The sequence below is a fragment of the Scyliorhinus canicula genome, chromosome 13 (assembly GCF_902713615.1).
Source record: "Scyliorhinus canicula chromosome 13, sScyCan1.1, whole genome shotgun sequence".
NCBI classification, from domain to species: domain Eukaryota; kingdom Metazoa; phylum Chordata; class Chondrichthyes; order Carcharhiniformes; family Scyliorhinidae; genus Scyliorhinus; species Scyliorhinus canicula.
Window position 1 is genome coordinate 26,137,709 of NC_052158.1, and position 17,644 is coordinate 26,155,352.

The window sequence follows — 17,644 nt, forward strand, 5'->3', positions numbered from 1 at the left end:
CATTTATCAAAGGACACTAAAACTCATATGAGGATATTTATGGCAAGCTATCAATAAGATAATCGGAGCGGTGGATTTTAAGATGTGCCTTGATGGCAGAAAGCGAGATTGACAGGCGCAGAGGTTTAAGGAGGTGGCGGGAGGATTCCAAGATCAAGGCCCAGACAGTTGATAGTGTGCCCATTAATAGTGGACTAATAAGAACCCGGGATGCGGCCAAGATTCCACAATGAAAGGAATATCTCAGAAGGTTATGGATTGGAATAGATTGCTCGCAGAGAGACTGGAAGAGTTAGAGAGGTGCCATGCCGTTGGAAAATTTGAAAACAAGGAAAGGAATTTAAAATCGAAATTTTGTTAATCTGGATCTACTTGTGTGCACCTCTTTTGACCACCCTTTATTACACAGGGTGGCACAGCGGTTAGCACTGCTGTCTCACAGTGCCTGGGACCCAAGTTCGATTCATACTTTGGGTGACTGCATGGAGTTTGCACGTTCACTCCATGTCTGCATGGCTTTCCTCCAGGCACTCCTATTTCCACCCTCAGTCTAAACATGTGCAGGTCGGGTGAATTGGTCATGCTTAATTGTTCCTAAGTGTCCAAAGGTTAGATGGGGTTACAAGTTTACAGGGATAGGGCCCGGGAGGCCTCAATAAGGTTCTCTTTCACAGGGTTGGTGCAGACTTGATGGGTCGAATGGCCTCTTTCTCCACTGCTTGGATTCTATGATCCCTAACGACCCTTGGGAAGATGATGGTGAGCTGCCTTCTTGAACGGTTGCAGTCCTTGAGTTGTAAGGTCTCCCACAGTTCCGTTTCGGAGGGAGTTCCAGGATTTGACCCAGCGACAGTGAAGGAACGGTGATATATTTCCAAGTCAAGCTGGTGAGTGACTTGGAGGGAAACTGCCAGAAGGTGGGGTTCCCAGGTATCTGCCGTCCTTGTCCTTCTAGATGGTAGTGGTTGTGGGTTTGAAAAGTGTGGTCTAAGGAACGTTGGGGAGTTCCTGCAGTGAATTTTTCAGATGGTACGCAAGGCTGCCACTGTTCGCCAGTGGTGGAGGGAGTGAAAGTTTGTGGAAGGGACAGCAATCAAGCGGGGCTGATTTGCCCTGGATGGCATCGAACCTCTTGCAGTCCCCAGGCAAGTGGAGAGTATCCCCTCACACTTGGGATTTGCTTGTTTATTCGAGATGAGTAACAACATTGAATGTTTGGGCACTCTTGATGCAAGCAGTAATTTATCGACGACTGCAATGTTTCCCAATTTCCGTGTGTGGCTGCCTTATGGTGAAATTCAACTTCAGTAGAGCACCGTTGAGAGCAACAAGGCGAGTAACATTTTGTTCAATCATTATACAATCTACAGCCCATTGAAATGAAGGATGAGGGAATTGTGCATTAGTGTATAGCTGCAGGTTTATCTCCATTATGAGGCAACTGGCGGTAAAATCGGTAGAGATGCAAAACAGCTCGCTCACCCACTGTGAACCCATAAAACGCATTGCTCAAAGTCAAGTGAGTGGGAAGTCGGCTTGGGCAGTGGCGGATAACGGGCAGTATTGGACTCGCCTTTCATTCCGCATCACTTACTGCAACTGAATGGAATCGCTTGCCACTGCCGGAAGTTGCTTTTCTATCCAATGGTGGAGGTCATTCTCTTCCTTCCCTGCCAATGTCTAACGGATCCTGTCGCATCTTTTTCAGTGAAAAATAATTTTCGGCTAATATACGAATCAAGATTCACCCTGAAATATAGGGGGGAGGGCAATTTTACCTGATCGGAATTTACCGTTTGGCGAATGGGTTCATAATTACCCCTTAGTGGTTGCGAATTTCTTTTTTAAAGCTGGTTAGAAGGTTCTTGCGCTTATCCTGTTACTCGAGGATGCCTGGTTGCGCGCAAACTATGCCGATTGAGTAAATGTGACTGGGTGGGGGCATTTCAGGATCAAAGTGGATTGCCAGAAGTCAGAGTGATCTAATGTTCTCAAAAGCACATTTCTACAGCGTAAAGTTGTTGTTTTCATTTTGACATTCCATGAACAACGCTAAGTATTTTCTGACTGTTTGATTCTTCCTTATTTTCCCCCATCTGCAATGAGGGATGATCAGGAAGTGTTCCATGGGCATTCCCTTCCATGTCATTAACATGCAGTGGTAAAGATGGAACGGCACATGTGAATTGAAGGAAAATGTGGCCGCGTTGATGCCTACCAGATATTATGCTCTCCAGTAGAATGTACAGGCTACACGGGTTATATTGGGATATTTCTGTGCATACCAGAGCACTTTATCAAAGAAATAAGAGGCAGCGCTATCACCTACCTGCAGGAATATCTCCAGCCACACTCGCGTGTCTTCACTACTCTCTGCGTAGCTACAAAAGGGACGGTTGCCCTCAACAGGGTCATTCAGAGAGTGAGGTAATCTGGCCAGTGTTCAAGAAGACAGTGTCGAGAAAAGACCATTGCAGCTTTACCCTGAGCGTGCTTGAGATTGGCGTCTTCCGCGCTGATGGTCTCGTGGACTCAAGCTAGCCACTATAAGACCATAAGACATAGGAGCGGAAGTAAGGTCATTCGGCCCATCGAGTCCACTCCACTCCACTCCACATAAGATGTATACCAAACGACGAAACAACGGAACGATTAAGTTAACAAGCACAGATCACAAAACATGACAATGTTATAACTGTAATCGGATAACTTGATTTGTTCTATTATGTTTATGTGCAATAAACTGGAAATGTTTAAAGAGCTCGAGAAACTGCGAGATCTAGGTAAGAACATTGATCAGAATTCTACGCTGTCCAATTTTAACTTTAAACCTTCTTAGAAATGTTCATGGTTTTACTGTCATATCGGTTTATGTGATGTAGTTTGGTTAAATATAAAACACTCTCTCTCTCCATATATATATATCCGGGATTGGGAGGAATGCTGCTGATTATAATGCAAACCTCAAGGCAGAAAACCCCCATCCGGATGACCAAGTTTAACCTAATTAACCCCTTGCCTGGGATAATGGTAGGATTGAGCACAAGAGCTGGATTTGCACTCCACCCGAATGTATTCTCTATTCAATCCAGCGGAGATCAATAATGCGCAATACGCAAGTCAAGCATTGCACCCAATCCGCTCAAATTAGATTAGGAATAACATTTCAGCAAATCCTGTCAAAAACAAAATCATTTGTAAATATGGATTGGGGGGGGGGGGGGAACGAAACACGGTTTCCAATCACTATCACAGCGTGCTTTCACTGTAATTACATAAGTTTTTTGGTTCGAGATAGATTAAATCGCTAACGGTGGTTATAAACTGAAAGAACCAATTTATCCCTTGAAGTGGATCTGATAGGTCCCAAACTGCAAGACTTGAGTGGGTAATCAGGACTCAAGATTCGGTGCTTTACTCTGGGATTTGCGCGCTGCATGGATGAAAGGAAACAAGCTACAGGTTCAGGCGCAGACACTAATATCCCAGAGCGTTATTCAAACAAGAGCAATCTCAAGTCAACATGTCTCTGAAACAGAAAATGTTCTTCTTTTATTTTTTCCATAGAATCCCTACAGTGCAGAAGGGGGCCGTTCGGCCCATCGAGTCTGCACCGACACCTGAAAGAACGTCTTACCTAGGCCCACTCCCCCGCCTGTCTCTGTAACCCTATTTACCACCGCACTACTTGGAGAACGTTGTTATGTAACATGGCTTCGCTGTGCGTCTACAGACAATTGATGGGTAGGCTCATTCTGTTCCATAACTATTTCCATGGTCGTGGTCACGCTGGGACAGTTCTGGAAATCTGCACGTAAATAGAAGGTTAAAGTCCAACAGGTTTGTTTCAAACACGAGCTTTCGGAGCACTGCCACCTGAGGAAGGAGCTGCGCTCCGAAAGCTAATGTTTGAAACAAACCTGTTGGACTTCAACCTGGTGTTGTAAGACTTCTTACTGTGCTCACCCCAGTCCAACGCCGGCATCTCCACATGGTAAATAGAAGTGCAGTTCTTCAGTCAAGTTGGCCAGGTCTTCCTTCCGCGGGTGTTGGAATGCAATTGAATTAATTTCCCTTCTGCATTACTTAGCCAGTGGGTTGCACTTCGAATTGTAATCATCCCTGGAATGGAGCGTAAATTCTCATGGGGTGGGTGTAACGGTGGTGCACTGGTTAGCACTGCTGCTTCATGGCGCGGAGGACACGGGATTGAATCGCGGCCCTGGGTCACTTTCCGTGTGGAGTTTGCTTTTATACCAGTGCAGATTTCTTCTTCAACTCTCAACGCACAATGAGGGCGAGGGGGAGAGGGGGGACTTTCCCCCTGTACCCCCCCCCCCCCCCCCTTTCTGCATGTTTTCCCTCACACTTACAATCAGTTCATTCCAATGTCTGTGTTCAAGCACGGTAGCACAGTGGTTAGCACCGCTGCCTCACAGCCCCAGGTTCCCAGGTTCGATTCCTGCCTTGGGTCACTGTCTGTGCCGAGTTTCCTCCCGGTGCTCCAGTTTGGGCATCACAAAAGATGTGCTGTTAGGTCATTTGGACATTCTGAATTTACGCGAGTGCAGCGCTGGAATGTGGGGATGAGGGGCCCTTCACAGTAACTTCATTGCACTGTTAATGTGACAAGAAAGATTATTATTAATATTTCGAATTTCACTGACTGTGTCGATATTTACAGAGAAGCAACTCAAAGACAAAGACGCAGGTACGAGAAGACAAAAGTAGTATTCATACAGGTGCATAACACTGCCAATGCTGACCATCTGAAAGAGAAGGGCTCAATGTTGGGAGTGTTCAGCTGCTCTGCCAGGATCTGAAGTGGGAGAAACCCGGTTAATCTTCTGTAGGAACTCTGATCGGTGATCACCGAAACGTGAACTCGGTGTCACCATCTGCAGATCCTCCCAGACGAAGCGAGCGTTTTCCAGCATTTGCAGCTTTTACATCGTCCTTTGTGTTGCATCTTCTGTGCCTCTTCCTCTCTATCACATAGAATCGGTATATGCAATGCCAGGTACAACGCCTTGGCGTTGCTCATTTCAAGATGCTTAACGCTTTGCTGTGTTTTGATGGCTTTCTTGCGGATGGCCTCTCAGCCTCTGAGTCAGAAGCTGCGGTCTCCACTCCCGGGAAGTGCATTAATTGATGGCGGCCAAACCAGGTTGAGTCTCAACATGGTCAGACATGGGATAGAAAGAAATTGGAGCCTCTGCCATCGCGATTCAAAGCTCCAGGCTTTGACAGACATGCAAAAGTGCACACTGTCCCCCAGCTCAGACTTCCCTTGGGGAGGGGGCGCTTGGCTGGATAGTCAATGGGGTTCAAATTGGTTCGATCCCAGGTCCAGCTGGCATGGAATGGTCTGCTGCCTCCTCCACCTGCCCATGGTGGAGAACGCGGCGTTGTGTGTCGGACATGCTTTCGGGCACAGACCTGAATAAGAAATAATAGCAGTAATTCCTTTCAAATCTGTAAACCATTTGAACACTGCAGGTTAAAATGCGAGAGCATGATAGGCGTGAAATTGTTTCGCATAACTGTGTAAGATGACTTGCAGTTGTTTTTAGGTTGGAAGTTGAGAGGCATTTGCACATGCGTCTGAGATATTGTCAGTGCTTTGAGTCATGTCTGCTTTCCACTACTCCATACCTTAGGTACCTTAGGTGCGGCCTATTTGGTAACGCTCCAGCCTTAAAGTTTGCTGATTCAAGACGAAGTCCAGAGACCTAACTACAAAATATCTCGGCTGGCGCTCCGGTGAGCCCTTAGGGAATTGCTACCACTCAGCTTCCTTCTAGGTCCAAAGTTGTAGAAAAGCAGCAGAGACATTAAATAAAACACGCGCGATGTTCGGTCTGGGGGTGGAATCCAGCCTGACAAAGAACAAAGAAAAGTACAGCACAGGAACAGGCTCTTGGACCCTACAGCACAGGAACAGGCTCTTGGACCCTCCAAGTCCCTGTCGCCCATCTAAACTAAAATCTTCTACACTTCCGGGGTCCGTATCTCTCTATTCCCATCCTATTCATGTATTTGTCAAGAGGCCCCTTAAACGTCACTATCGTCCCTGCTTCCAACACCTCCTCCGGCAGCGAGTTCCAGGCACCCACTACCCTCTGTGTAAAAAAACCTGCCTCGTACATCTCCTCCAAACCTTGCCCATCGCACCTTAAACCTATGCCCCTTAGTAATTGACCCCTCTACCCTGGGGAAAAAGCCTCTGACTATCCACTCTGTCTATGCCCCTCCTAATTTTGTGGACCTCGATCAGGTCGCCCCTCAACCTCCTTCTTTCCAGTGAGAACAAACCAAATTTATTCAACCGTTCCTCATAGCTAATGCCCTCCATACCAGGCAATATCCTGGTTAATCTCTTCTGCACCCTCTCTAAAGTCTCCACATCCTTCTGGTAGTGTACCAACCAGAATTGAACACTATACTCCAAGTGTGGCCTAACTAAGGTTCTATACAGCTACAACATGACTTGCCAATTCTTATACTCAATGCCCCGGCCAATGAAGGCAAGCATGCCGTATGCCTTCTTGACTACCTTCTCCACCTGTGTTGCCCCTTTCAGTGACCTGTGGACCTGTACACCTAGATCTCTCTGACTTTCAATACTCTTGAGGGTTCTACCATTCACTGTATGTTCCCTACCTGCATTAGACCTTCCAACATGCATTACCTCACATTTGTCCAGACTAAACTCCATCTCCCATCTCACCGCCCAAGTCTCCAAACGATCTGAACCCTGCTGTATCCTCTGACAGTCCTCATCGATATCCGCAATTCCACCAACCTGACAATCCAGCTCATTCACTCATAGGTGCTGTCTTCTGGGTGAAATGGTAAAGTAAGGCCCTGACTGCTCCCTCAGGCAGCCACAAGAGATGCCTATTTCTAAGACGAGGCAGGGAGCTCTGCCCACTATTCTGATCAAGATTAATCAATCAATGAACATCAAATAAATAGATGATTTGATCCTTATTGCATTCCGGAGATTTCCATGTGCACATTAGATGTTGTGTTTCCTACCGTACTAAAATGACAAAGTACTGCATTGATTATAGAATACTTTGAGGTGCTGGTGTGTCATGAAAGGCATGATAGAAACTGAAGATTTTTAATTGTTATTATTTCACTGTTGTTTATGGGTCAGTGCACAATAAACCTTGATTGCCATAGGCTAAGGTATTCTTACCCTGACTACAATAGACTAAGGTATTCTTACCCTGACTACAGTAGACTAAGGTATTCTTACCCTGACTACAATAGACTATGGTATTTCTAATGTTGACTACAGTAGGCTAAGATATTTTTTACCTTGGCTACAGTAGGCTAAGGTATTCCTTACCTTGACAACATTAGCCTGAGGACTATTTTACCTTGATAACTACAGGCTGACACATTTCATACCTTGATTGCAATCGGCTAAGACATTTCTTACCTTGACTACAATAGGCTAGGAATTTCTTATCTTGACTACAATAGGCTGAGATATTTCTTATCTTGACTACAATAGGCTGAGATATTTCTTACCTTGACTACAATAGGCTGAGATATTTCTACCTTGACTACAACAGGCTGAGATATTTCTTACCTTGACTACAGTAGGCTGAGATATTTCTTACCTTGACTACAATAGGCTAAGATATTTTGTACCTTGACGACAATAGGCTGATATAGTTCTTCCATCGACTACAATAGGCTGAGATACTTCTTACCTTGACTACAATAGGCTCAGGAATTTCTTACCTTGACTACAATAGGCTGAGATATTTCTTACCTTGACTACAATAGGCAGAGATATTTCTCACCTTGACTACAATAGGCTGAGGTATTCCTCACCTTGACTACAATAGGCTGAGGTATTCCTTACCTTGACTACAATAGGCAGAGATAGTTCTTACATCAACTACAATCGGCTGACATACTTCGTACCTTGACTACAATCGGCTGACATATTTTGTACCTTGACGACAATAGGCTGGGGTATTTCTTACCTTGACTACATTTCAAAAATGCTTCATTGGCACTAAAATGCTTTCAGACCTCTGTGGGTTAAGAAACGTGCTATCTAAATATCAGTTCCTTCTTCACTTATTTATTTTTTAATACATGTTTTTTATTGGTTTTTGAACAAAGTGTATTTACAGTTATGTACACAGAATAAAATATATATATATATATAGAAGAGAACAAAACAAAAAAACCTAATAGGATATTATACACTAGCTCAACAATAGCAACTCTGTACAGTTAGCAATATTATTTTTAACACATAAATAGCCACCTGTTTGTGGGGGAGAACTGGGAAGGTACATATACATTTGGGTGCTGGGGAACCCCTTACATTAGTTATGTCCAATACAGAGAGGGCAATAAGCAAATAGATCTGGTGTTGGTGTTGTTACTTGCTTCTCCCAGATGGTTTTCACTGCTGTCATCGTCACACGTTTACCTCCGCTTCGGCCGTTCGTCCCTTCTTTCGCCCATATATTCCTTGCTCTCTCTGTTCCTCTATTTGCCAAGTTTGCTATCGTTTCTCGTGCTCTCCTTCTGGCTATCGTTCCCTTGCCTACCCCCCAACCTCTCTGCTTCCCCTCTATTATTCCCTGTCTTCTCCTTCCCACCCCTTTCCTCCCTTCTGCCCCTTCCCCCTTCTCCTGTGGTTCACCTTTTTTTTCTCTTAGGTTAAGCTGTCCCTCCCCCCTCTATTCCCCCCCTCCCCCCCGGTCTATGCCTCCCTCTCACACCTTGGCTACTTCCACCTGATTCTTGGCTACCTGGCTATTCTTCTGCCACATTGGCCACAAACAGGTCCCTGAACAATTGGGTGAATGGCTCCCATGTTCTGTGGAAGCCACCGTCTGTCCATTGGATGCCGAATTTGATTTTCTCCATTTGGGGAGATTCTGAGAGGTTGGAGAGCCAGTCTGCAGCTTTGGGTGGTGTTGCTGACTGCCAGCCGAACAGGATTCCACGGCGGGTGATCAGGGAGGAAAAGGCAAGGCATCAATTCTCCTCCCCAGGAAGATATCTGGCAGGTCTGATATTCCGAAGACCGCCACTTTCTGGTATGGCCCTCCCTCATGCCCACCACTTTGGACATTGCCTCGAAGAAGGCTGGCCAGTACCCCGCAAGTCTGGGGCAAGACCAGAACATGTGGGCGTGGTTGGCCGGGCCTCCTTGGCACCGTTCACATCTATCTTCCACCTCCGGGAAGAACCTACTCATACGAGTTCTTGTTAGGTGGGCTCTATGTACCACTTTTAGTTGCGTCAGGCTGAGCCTTGCGCACGTGGAGGTGGAGTTGACCCTATGCAGTGCTCGCTCCAGAGTCCCCACCCTATTTCAATCCCCTGGTCTTCCTCACATTTGTTCCTTGTTGCATCAAGTACAGTGTCGCCCCTTTCTACCAGTCGGTCATACATGTCGCTACAGTTCCCTTTATCTAGGATGCTTGCATCCAGTAACTCTTCCAGTAATGTCTGCCGTGGCAGTTGTGGGTACGTCCTTGTCTCCTTTCGGAGGAAGTTTTTGAGTTGCAGGTGTCTTAGCTCGTTGCCCCTGGCTAGCTGGAATTTCTCTGTCAGTTCATCCAGTGTTGCGATCCTGCCGTCCGTGTGTAGGTTCCTTCTTCACTTATGATTAGTAACATCGGGTATTCCAGTGTTTGAATTGCTGTTGTACTTCCTGCTCGCTGACCTTTCGTTCCCCTACAGTTGGGAACAATCTGGCAGCAATCGGTTCCGCTCAGCATTCTTAACTTAATCAATATCTTTCTGCGCACCCAGAAATGATGGAACTGCCCATCGCTGCAATCTTTCCCTGCGCCACCCAATCCGCAATCAGAACTTAGCTCAAGTCAGGCAGTCGGCAATTTATCCTTCGAATAGGGATTCAATTACATACATGTGACACTAACTAACTGCCATTTCAATTTTATTTTTTTAAATTTAGAGTACCCAATTCATTTTTTACAATTAAGCGGCAACTTAGTGTGGCCAATCCACCTAGCCTGCACACCTTTGTGTTGTGGGAGCGAAACTCACTCAAACACGGGGAGAATGTGCAAACTCCACACGGACAGTGACCCAGAGCTGGGATCGTAAATTGGACCTCGGCGCCGTGGGGCCATTTTGATTTAAGTTAGGATAAGCATATACCATGCTCTCCACTCTGTACTACAGTGGGGCAAGCAGTACACTGGGTTAAACAATGCCCGCTTAAATTAACTAATTTGGGATGGAATTATACCACGTCCGTATTGTTACACCTGTGTGTTAACGTTTGCAACTCCTGTAGCAAAGTAAAATACTTCACAATAACTGGCTCGTCTCAAACTTTTAAAAGCCTTTCTGCTTTTTGATTTTTAACGAAGTGGATAAATTCCCGGATTATATTCAAAATGCCGCCTTCTTGCCCAGTTGCTTGATTGATCTATATCCTTTTTCTGCTACTTTCCATCTTCTTCACCCCTTATCTTCTTTTAAGTTAGACTTCTGTTGTTAACGTACTGGGATGGGATCTGACCCCCGGACAGACCCTGCACCATTGCCTTTCTCCAGCATTGTGCCGAACCCAACTTTGCCACCATCCTGTATCTTCTGCCACACAACTGTCATCCTCCACATTTCCAAACCCATGACCACTGCCATCTGGAAGGACAATGGCAGCAGATACCTGGGAACACTACCACTTGGAAATTCCTCTCCAAGTTTTAACCGGATTTAGCACACGGCTAAATTGCTGGCTTTGAAAGCAGACCAAGGCAGGCCAGCAGCACGGTTCAATTCCCGTACCAGCCTCCCCGAACAGGTGCTGGAATGTGGCGACTAGGGGCTTGTCACCGTAATTTCATTGAAGCCTACTTGTGACAATAAGCAATTTTCAAATTACTCACCATCCCGACCTGGAAATATATGGGCCATTCCTACACAGGGTTTGCAGTGGTTCAAGAAGGCAGCAAGCAGTGGGAATGGGCATAAATGTTGGGCCCACATCCTGTCATCGATTTGTTTTATCACCCTTCGGTTCTATTTCCTAACCCCAGTTACGCACCCAGTGGCAGTACCGACCCCAATCCCAATCCGCATCGTTTTGTACTGGGTTTTCTCGTCCCGGTTAAAATGTGCTGTTTCGTTCTGAGCGCAGCCTTCCAGATAAGCCTCAAACTGCATCCCAATCCTGGAGCTGCTCCCACCCCAAGGCCCACATCAAACTTACCTCTATCAACCCTCAATTTTTTTTTTTAAATTTAGAGTATCCAATTCATTTTTTCCAATTAAGGGGCAATTTAGTGTGTTCAATCCACCTAGCCTGCACATCTTTGGGTTGTGGGGGCGAAACCCACGCAAACACGGGGAGAATGTGCAAACTCCACACGGACAGTGACCCAGAGCCGGGATCGAACCTGGGATCTCGGCACCGTGAGGCTGCAGGGCTAACCCACTGCGCCACCGTGCTGCCCTTATCAACCCTCAATAGCGCTGCCTTGTCTATATCCAGCACCAAGCATTGAGCTAGAATTAACTTAGGATCTGAATCTCACAATTGAAAGGATGAGAGCAAACGCAGGAAAGTATTTTTTCATTCCATGCTGCTTCTGTTCATCCTGACCCTACCTCTTCATATTCACTTTTCCAATGTTCTAATCTAACCCTATTCTCCAGGCTTCGTTCTAGCTTCACCTTGCTTCCCACTTGCTCTCTGTTCCAGACAAACACACGTAGACTTGCAGCGCCCTCTTCCCTTTATTCTTGTCTCTTCAACCAGCCAGAGCACTGAATACAGTGAAATAGGGCAGAGCACAGCCAATCTTCCAGCAATGTGTTCAGATGAGCGAAGAGTTGGACGTATTCATTGCCTGATTTTCTTGTGTTCTCTGGGTTCAGTTGACCAGTAGCGTATTACCCTTCACCAACTTCCTCGATTCCAAACCGTTACCAATCACCCACCTACCCCACATACCCCCATCTCACCCCATCTCCCCCCAACCCTCCACCATCCCCCACCACCTCCCATCACTCATCCCACCCCCCACCCCCATCACCCCATACCCCCATCCCATACCCCCCAACCCACCATCCCCCATCCCACCCCCCCATCCATCCCCCATCCCAACCCCCATCCCATCCCCCAACCCATCCCCTCAACCGCCCATCCCATCCCCTCATTGCATCCCCCCATCCCTTCTCCCCTTCTCACCCCATCCCTTCCCCATCCCTTTTCCCCCATCCCATCCCCCCATATCCCATCCCATCCCCCATCCATTCTCCCCATCCCATCCCTCCAATCCCACCCCCCAACCCTCCCATCCCATCCCCATCCCATTCCCCATCCCATCCCCCCAAACGCCCATCTCATCCCCCCATCCCTTCTCCCCATCCCATCCCCCATCCCTTCTCCCCATCCCATCCCTCCAATCCCACCCCCAACCCTCCCATCCCATCCCATTCCCCATCCCATTCCCCATCCCATCCCCCATCCCTTCTCCCCATCCCATCGCCCCATTCCTTCTGCCCCACCCCATCGCCTCCCCCCTCCACCCCCCCCCCCTCCACCCCCCAACACCACCACCACCAAACATGCACAGAATTAGTTTCCCAGAGATGTTGCATCAATGGTTTTGAGACAGCACAGTCCAGCTTGATGCTTTGCAAATGCAGACAGGTGTTGACTAATCAGTGAGAAACATTTATTCCAGCCGTTCTCTTTACTTTGACCTTAAGAGATGCTAAATATTTTACTTATTTTCAGAAATTGTTCAGCTCCGGAATAAATTGGGTGAGGTTAAACATCAGTTCCTTTTATTCCTTCATAGAATGTGAACGTCACGGATAATGCCGGCATGTATTGCTCATCCCTAACTACCCCGATGAATGGGGTAGCCCAGTGACAATATTACTGCACTGAGGAATCCAGAGACTCTGGCCAATGTTCTGGTGATTTGAGTCCAATATCACCGCAGTCAGATTGAATTTTATGAATAAATAAGCAATTTAAAAAGTCCACATCCCTTACAACATTACCTTCTCCACCGCCCCCCCCCCCCCCTCCCCCCCACTCTAAAACAAAGTTACTCAATATTAATTGAAAATCAGGTTCAGGGGATGGCTACCCATTACACCCGATGTCCCCTTCCCCGTTACATTAATTAAAGGAAATTAGGATCGCTCTGTATCAGTCATTCAGTCAGATATCAGTCCTTCATTGAGAGCATTGAAATGACCTAATCCTGTTCATTGTTGTCAATTCCAGGGATAAAGAAAGTGCCCAGGGTAAAAAGTAAGAGTTTGGATGTGAAGTGGTGGTGCAAGGAGCCTTAAGGACACAGGAATGGGTAGAAATGCGCCTAGGGCGGTGGCGCAAAGCAGGCGCCATGAGATCGGCCGCGCAATCAATGAAGCTCCTGATATTCCATCCCAGTGGACCTGATTATCAGACGTTACCCATGCAGGAGGCCGATCCCACACTGCCTGCTTTGTGCCTCAGCCAGAAACGAATTTCTACCTCTGGAAATGTTTTGATCCATGGCATCGATGTTTAATGCGATGATTTGAATTCCAGTGGTTGGGCGAAACCTGATTGGTAGAAAATCAAAGCATGGATTCTAACAAAGTGGACGGAATGGAGAGGCGAGCAGTGTGTCGAACAGTCAGTCGGTTTTCGGTTGCACTATTATATCAGATTACTCCCAGAGAGGGTACTTGTGCCTTTGTACAAGATTATGAAGGACATAGATAGGGTGGATAGGAAGGAACTTTTCCCCTTAATAGAGGGATCAATAACCAGCGGGCATAGATTTAGGGGAAGGGGCAGAAGATTTAGAGGGGATTTGAGGAATATCTTTTCATCCAGAAGGTGGTGGGACTCACTGCCTGAAAGGGTGGTAGAGGCGGGAACCCTCACAACGCGTAAGGCGTATTTAGATGAGCTCTTGAAACTCCAGAGCATACAAGGCTGCGGACCAAGTGCTCAGAAATGGGATTAGGACAGATATATGCTTGATGGCTGGCGCAGACACGATGGGCTGAATGACTTCTTTCAGTGCTGTAACACTCTTTGACTACATAGAGTGCCAACACTGACGACCTCAAATTCGCATGTCGCTTGTTTTTATTTTCCTTCTCCCATTGGTACCAATAGAATTTAAAAGCAGGAGAACTGTGCAGCCAATGTGACATTGTCCATTTTACCCTTCCGCACAAGCTAGCCTCGGCCCATTGTAAAATACTTTGTGGGGAGGTTCGGTCGAGTGAAGCAAATTGCAACTGCTGCCAGCCCCACGATCCGTCACCGGTCACTTTCAGTCCAATAATAAACACGGAAAATCGCAGTGTTGTCTTCAAAGTGTGGGACGCGAAATAGATCGTCCAGCTCCTGGCCACCAAATCAGGGACCAGCATATTTGCACTGAGGTCACTTCTACAAACAGAAACCAACGAAGTCAAGTCATCTTATGCGGTATAAGGTCATAAGAAATAGGAGTAGGTCATTGGGGATTAGCTGGCCATTGGCAGCGATGTAAAACAGGCCGAATTGCACATGCCAACCGTCACATTATTTCGCGTATGAACAAATTAACAAGTAGGTCAAAATGAGCAAATTAGCAAAAAGTCAAATTCACAAATTTAAGGGGATAGACGCTGAAAGGGGCACGCCAAACAAATCCAAATTTCAAAGGCAACTTACAAAGCCTAAAATAAGATGTCACTGTGGGGGCTGGAAATGCACTCCAGCCCCCGCGGTGCCCGCCGGCCATGGAAGTTGACAATCGTTGTACAATGTGCCCAATATTCCATAAATTGGCTCAGGTTTTCTGATTGGATTAGCGACAAATTTTGAGGCCTCGCTGCCAGTTCGCCTGGAGAACCAGAGGATGTCTCGACTTGCACCTCTCCGCCATGCTGACTTGCATCCCATGAACAGAGAGGTTCCTTACCAGGACCCTTCCGTGAACTCCTCTGAAACTGACACTGCAATAGTAGACTTAGACTAGATGCCTTGAACTGGCCCAGGAGTTCACTCCGGGATACTCATGCTGATAATTACACGTGTAGAACTCAGTCTTAATGTAATGAACACAGAAACAGTATGGGGAAGGTTTCAAATTATATTGAAAAGTTACCAAACAATTAACACCCCAATCACCCACTCAGAACCACGCCACCCAGACCCTGATCCCCCCACACGCCCCATACCCACCTGCATCCCCATCCTCCCACCCCAAATTAATGCACTCAGGCGCCTAAATTACTGGGAACAGTCCTGTCCACTGATAATACATTGGCCATTTTTGTCAACTCGAGGGACTCAGAAACCTATAGAGCTTTACCATTTATTTCATTGTAAGTAACTTTCCTTAATAATCCAATTGAAAATGTTTCAATGTTTACTTAACTTAAAGCAAAGGTTATGCAAACTCATAGAAGCAACTGACATGTCTCCAACAAAATAGTTAAAAATGATTCAGACTGAAAAGCTGTTTGACCTCGAAAGGCAAACTCCAAAGGTTCTGCCCCTGACTGACACTTCCAGCTTTCTTCGGCCATAGTTGACTCCTACAGCGGGATTGGAAAACCCTGAACTATTGGCATCAAGAGACAGATTTAATCGTGGTCAGTGGTATTCAAGTTGGCATCGCTGCTGACCACAGGATCTCAGTATCCGCATCTGAAAGGGTACGAGATGCAACACTGGCCGTTTTCCATCGCTGCCCATATCCAATTTCACCCCCTTTTCACAATAGTAATTTTAGCATCACAGAAAAGGAGACACTCTAACGAAGTTCCTCATCGTACCAACCGATCAGCACTCTCTTCTCATACAGTATAAAAGGTTGCTGGTTTCCCTTTGACTGGTGCTCCTGTGAATTGGCCTGATCAGTGATGGCTGAAAAACGTTGACAAAACACACCTTTCGTTTTCACCAATGCTCAAGTACGATACCACCAAGCAAAAATTTATGAATGTTCACAAATGATAGACATTTTAAGAAGTCTGACAACCCAGGTTAAAGTCCAACAGGTTTGTTTTGAATCACTAGGTTTTGGAGCATAGCTCCTTCATCCATTCACTAGCTTTCGGAGCGCAACTCCTTCCTCAAGTGAATGGATGAAGGAGCTATGCTCCAAAACCTAGTGATTCAAAACAAACCTACATAGAACATACAATGCAGAAGGAGGCCATTCGGCCCATCGAGTCTGCACTGACCCAATTGAGCCCTCACTTCCACCCTATCCCCATAACCCAATAACCCCTCCAAACCTTTTTGGACACCAAGGGCAATTTATCATGGCCAATCTATGTAACCTGCACATCTTTGGACTGTAGGAGGAAACCGGAGCACCCGGAGGAAACCCACGCAGACATGGGGAGAATGTGCAGACTCCACACAGACAGTGACCCAGCAGGGAATTTAACCTGGCACTCTGGTGCTGTGAAGCCACAGTCCTAGCCACGTGTGCTACCAAGCTGCCCTAGTTCGACTTTAACCTGGTGTTATAAGACTTCTTCCTGTGCCCACCCCAGTCCAACGCTGGCATCTCCACATCAGAAATGAGAGGGCACAGATGGCAAAAAGAGAGGCCCAGAGAAGGGAGAGGCAGAGGGAGGATGACATATGGAAATAGCACAATTGTTGCCGGAGGGAAAGTGAGAGGTCAATATGGTGACATAGAGGCAAACGGAGTGGGCTATTCTAATGATCGCCCATGGCGCACTTGGGCGACATCCAATCAGTCGCCATATCACACAATTTCGAATACAAGCGGAAATTCAGCAGTGGGCATTTGGATATCTGCCATTTAACTATCATCCAAAAGTTAAAATAGTCCCTGGGGAAACAGAAGAGACAGAAAGGAAGATGAGCAGAGAAAATGAGAGATAGCCTCGGGGGCAGAGATGGCGTGGGAGGGAGAGGAGAGCAGAGAGATTGGGGAGAGACAGGGAGGGAGGAATTGGTTTAGGCAGAGATTGTAAACTGTGGGTGACAACTAACATTAACTGTTCCCTTTTACATCCCTCCAGCTCCTGTCATTTTCGACGCAAGCAACTCGGATCCACGATTCACGATGCATCCATCGGACAACAGTGCAATGTGGGGAGATGCCCCCGACAAACTCAGCGACAAGCAAAAGATGTACCTCGGCACGCGGCGTCTGTGGGGCAAAGAGGGGTTTACCCTCGGCAGTCATTACTGGGAGGTGGAGGCGGAGATGGGCTCTGCCTGGTTTGTGGGCCTGTCTGTGGGAACCTTCAGTAGGAAATCGTGGCTGAATGCATTGCCGAGCAGTGGACTCTGGCTGGTCTTGATGTGGAATCTGGAGAAGTCAGGTGGCGACACCACAAGGACCATGGGCAGGAACATCAAAATTGTCAACTTGCTGAAAGTTGGGGTCTTCCTGGATTTTGACAATGGCAAAGTGGTGTTTAGCAATCCCGTCACCGACGCTGTCCTCCACTCGCTGACTGGAAACTTCACCGAAAGGCTCTATCCCTTCGTCAGGTATTGTCTGTCTGAAGCAAAGCAGGCCAAAATCAAAATCGTCTAAGGGCTTCCAACGTTGACTTGGCGAGAAGGGGGATCACACAGCAGGGGCGCTGATCCACGGGCAGGAGAGAATTCACCACC

General features: G+C 46.9%; 1 protein-coding gene across 1 annotated transcript in view; it reads left to right on the forward strand.

Moving 5' to 3' along the window:
- LOC119975530 (zinc-binding protein A33-like) overlaps positions 1-17,564 on the forward strand; it is a 556,168-nt gene extending 538,604 nt beyond the window's left edge. The window contains exons 97-101 of the mRNA XM_038815321.1: positions 2,760-2,783; positions 4,685-4,711; positions 12,770-12,796; positions 13,271-13,297; positions 17,041-17,564. Of these exons, the coding sequence (XP_038671249.1) occupies positions 2,760-2,783; positions 4,685-4,711; positions 12,770-12,796; positions 13,271-13,297; positions 17,041-17,564 (629 nt within the window). The remainder of the gene's footprint in view (positions 1-2,759; positions 2,784-4,684; positions 4,712-12,769; positions 12,797-13,270; positions 13,298-17,040) is intronic.
- The last annotated feature ends 80 nt before the right edge of the window (positions 17,565-17,644 follow it).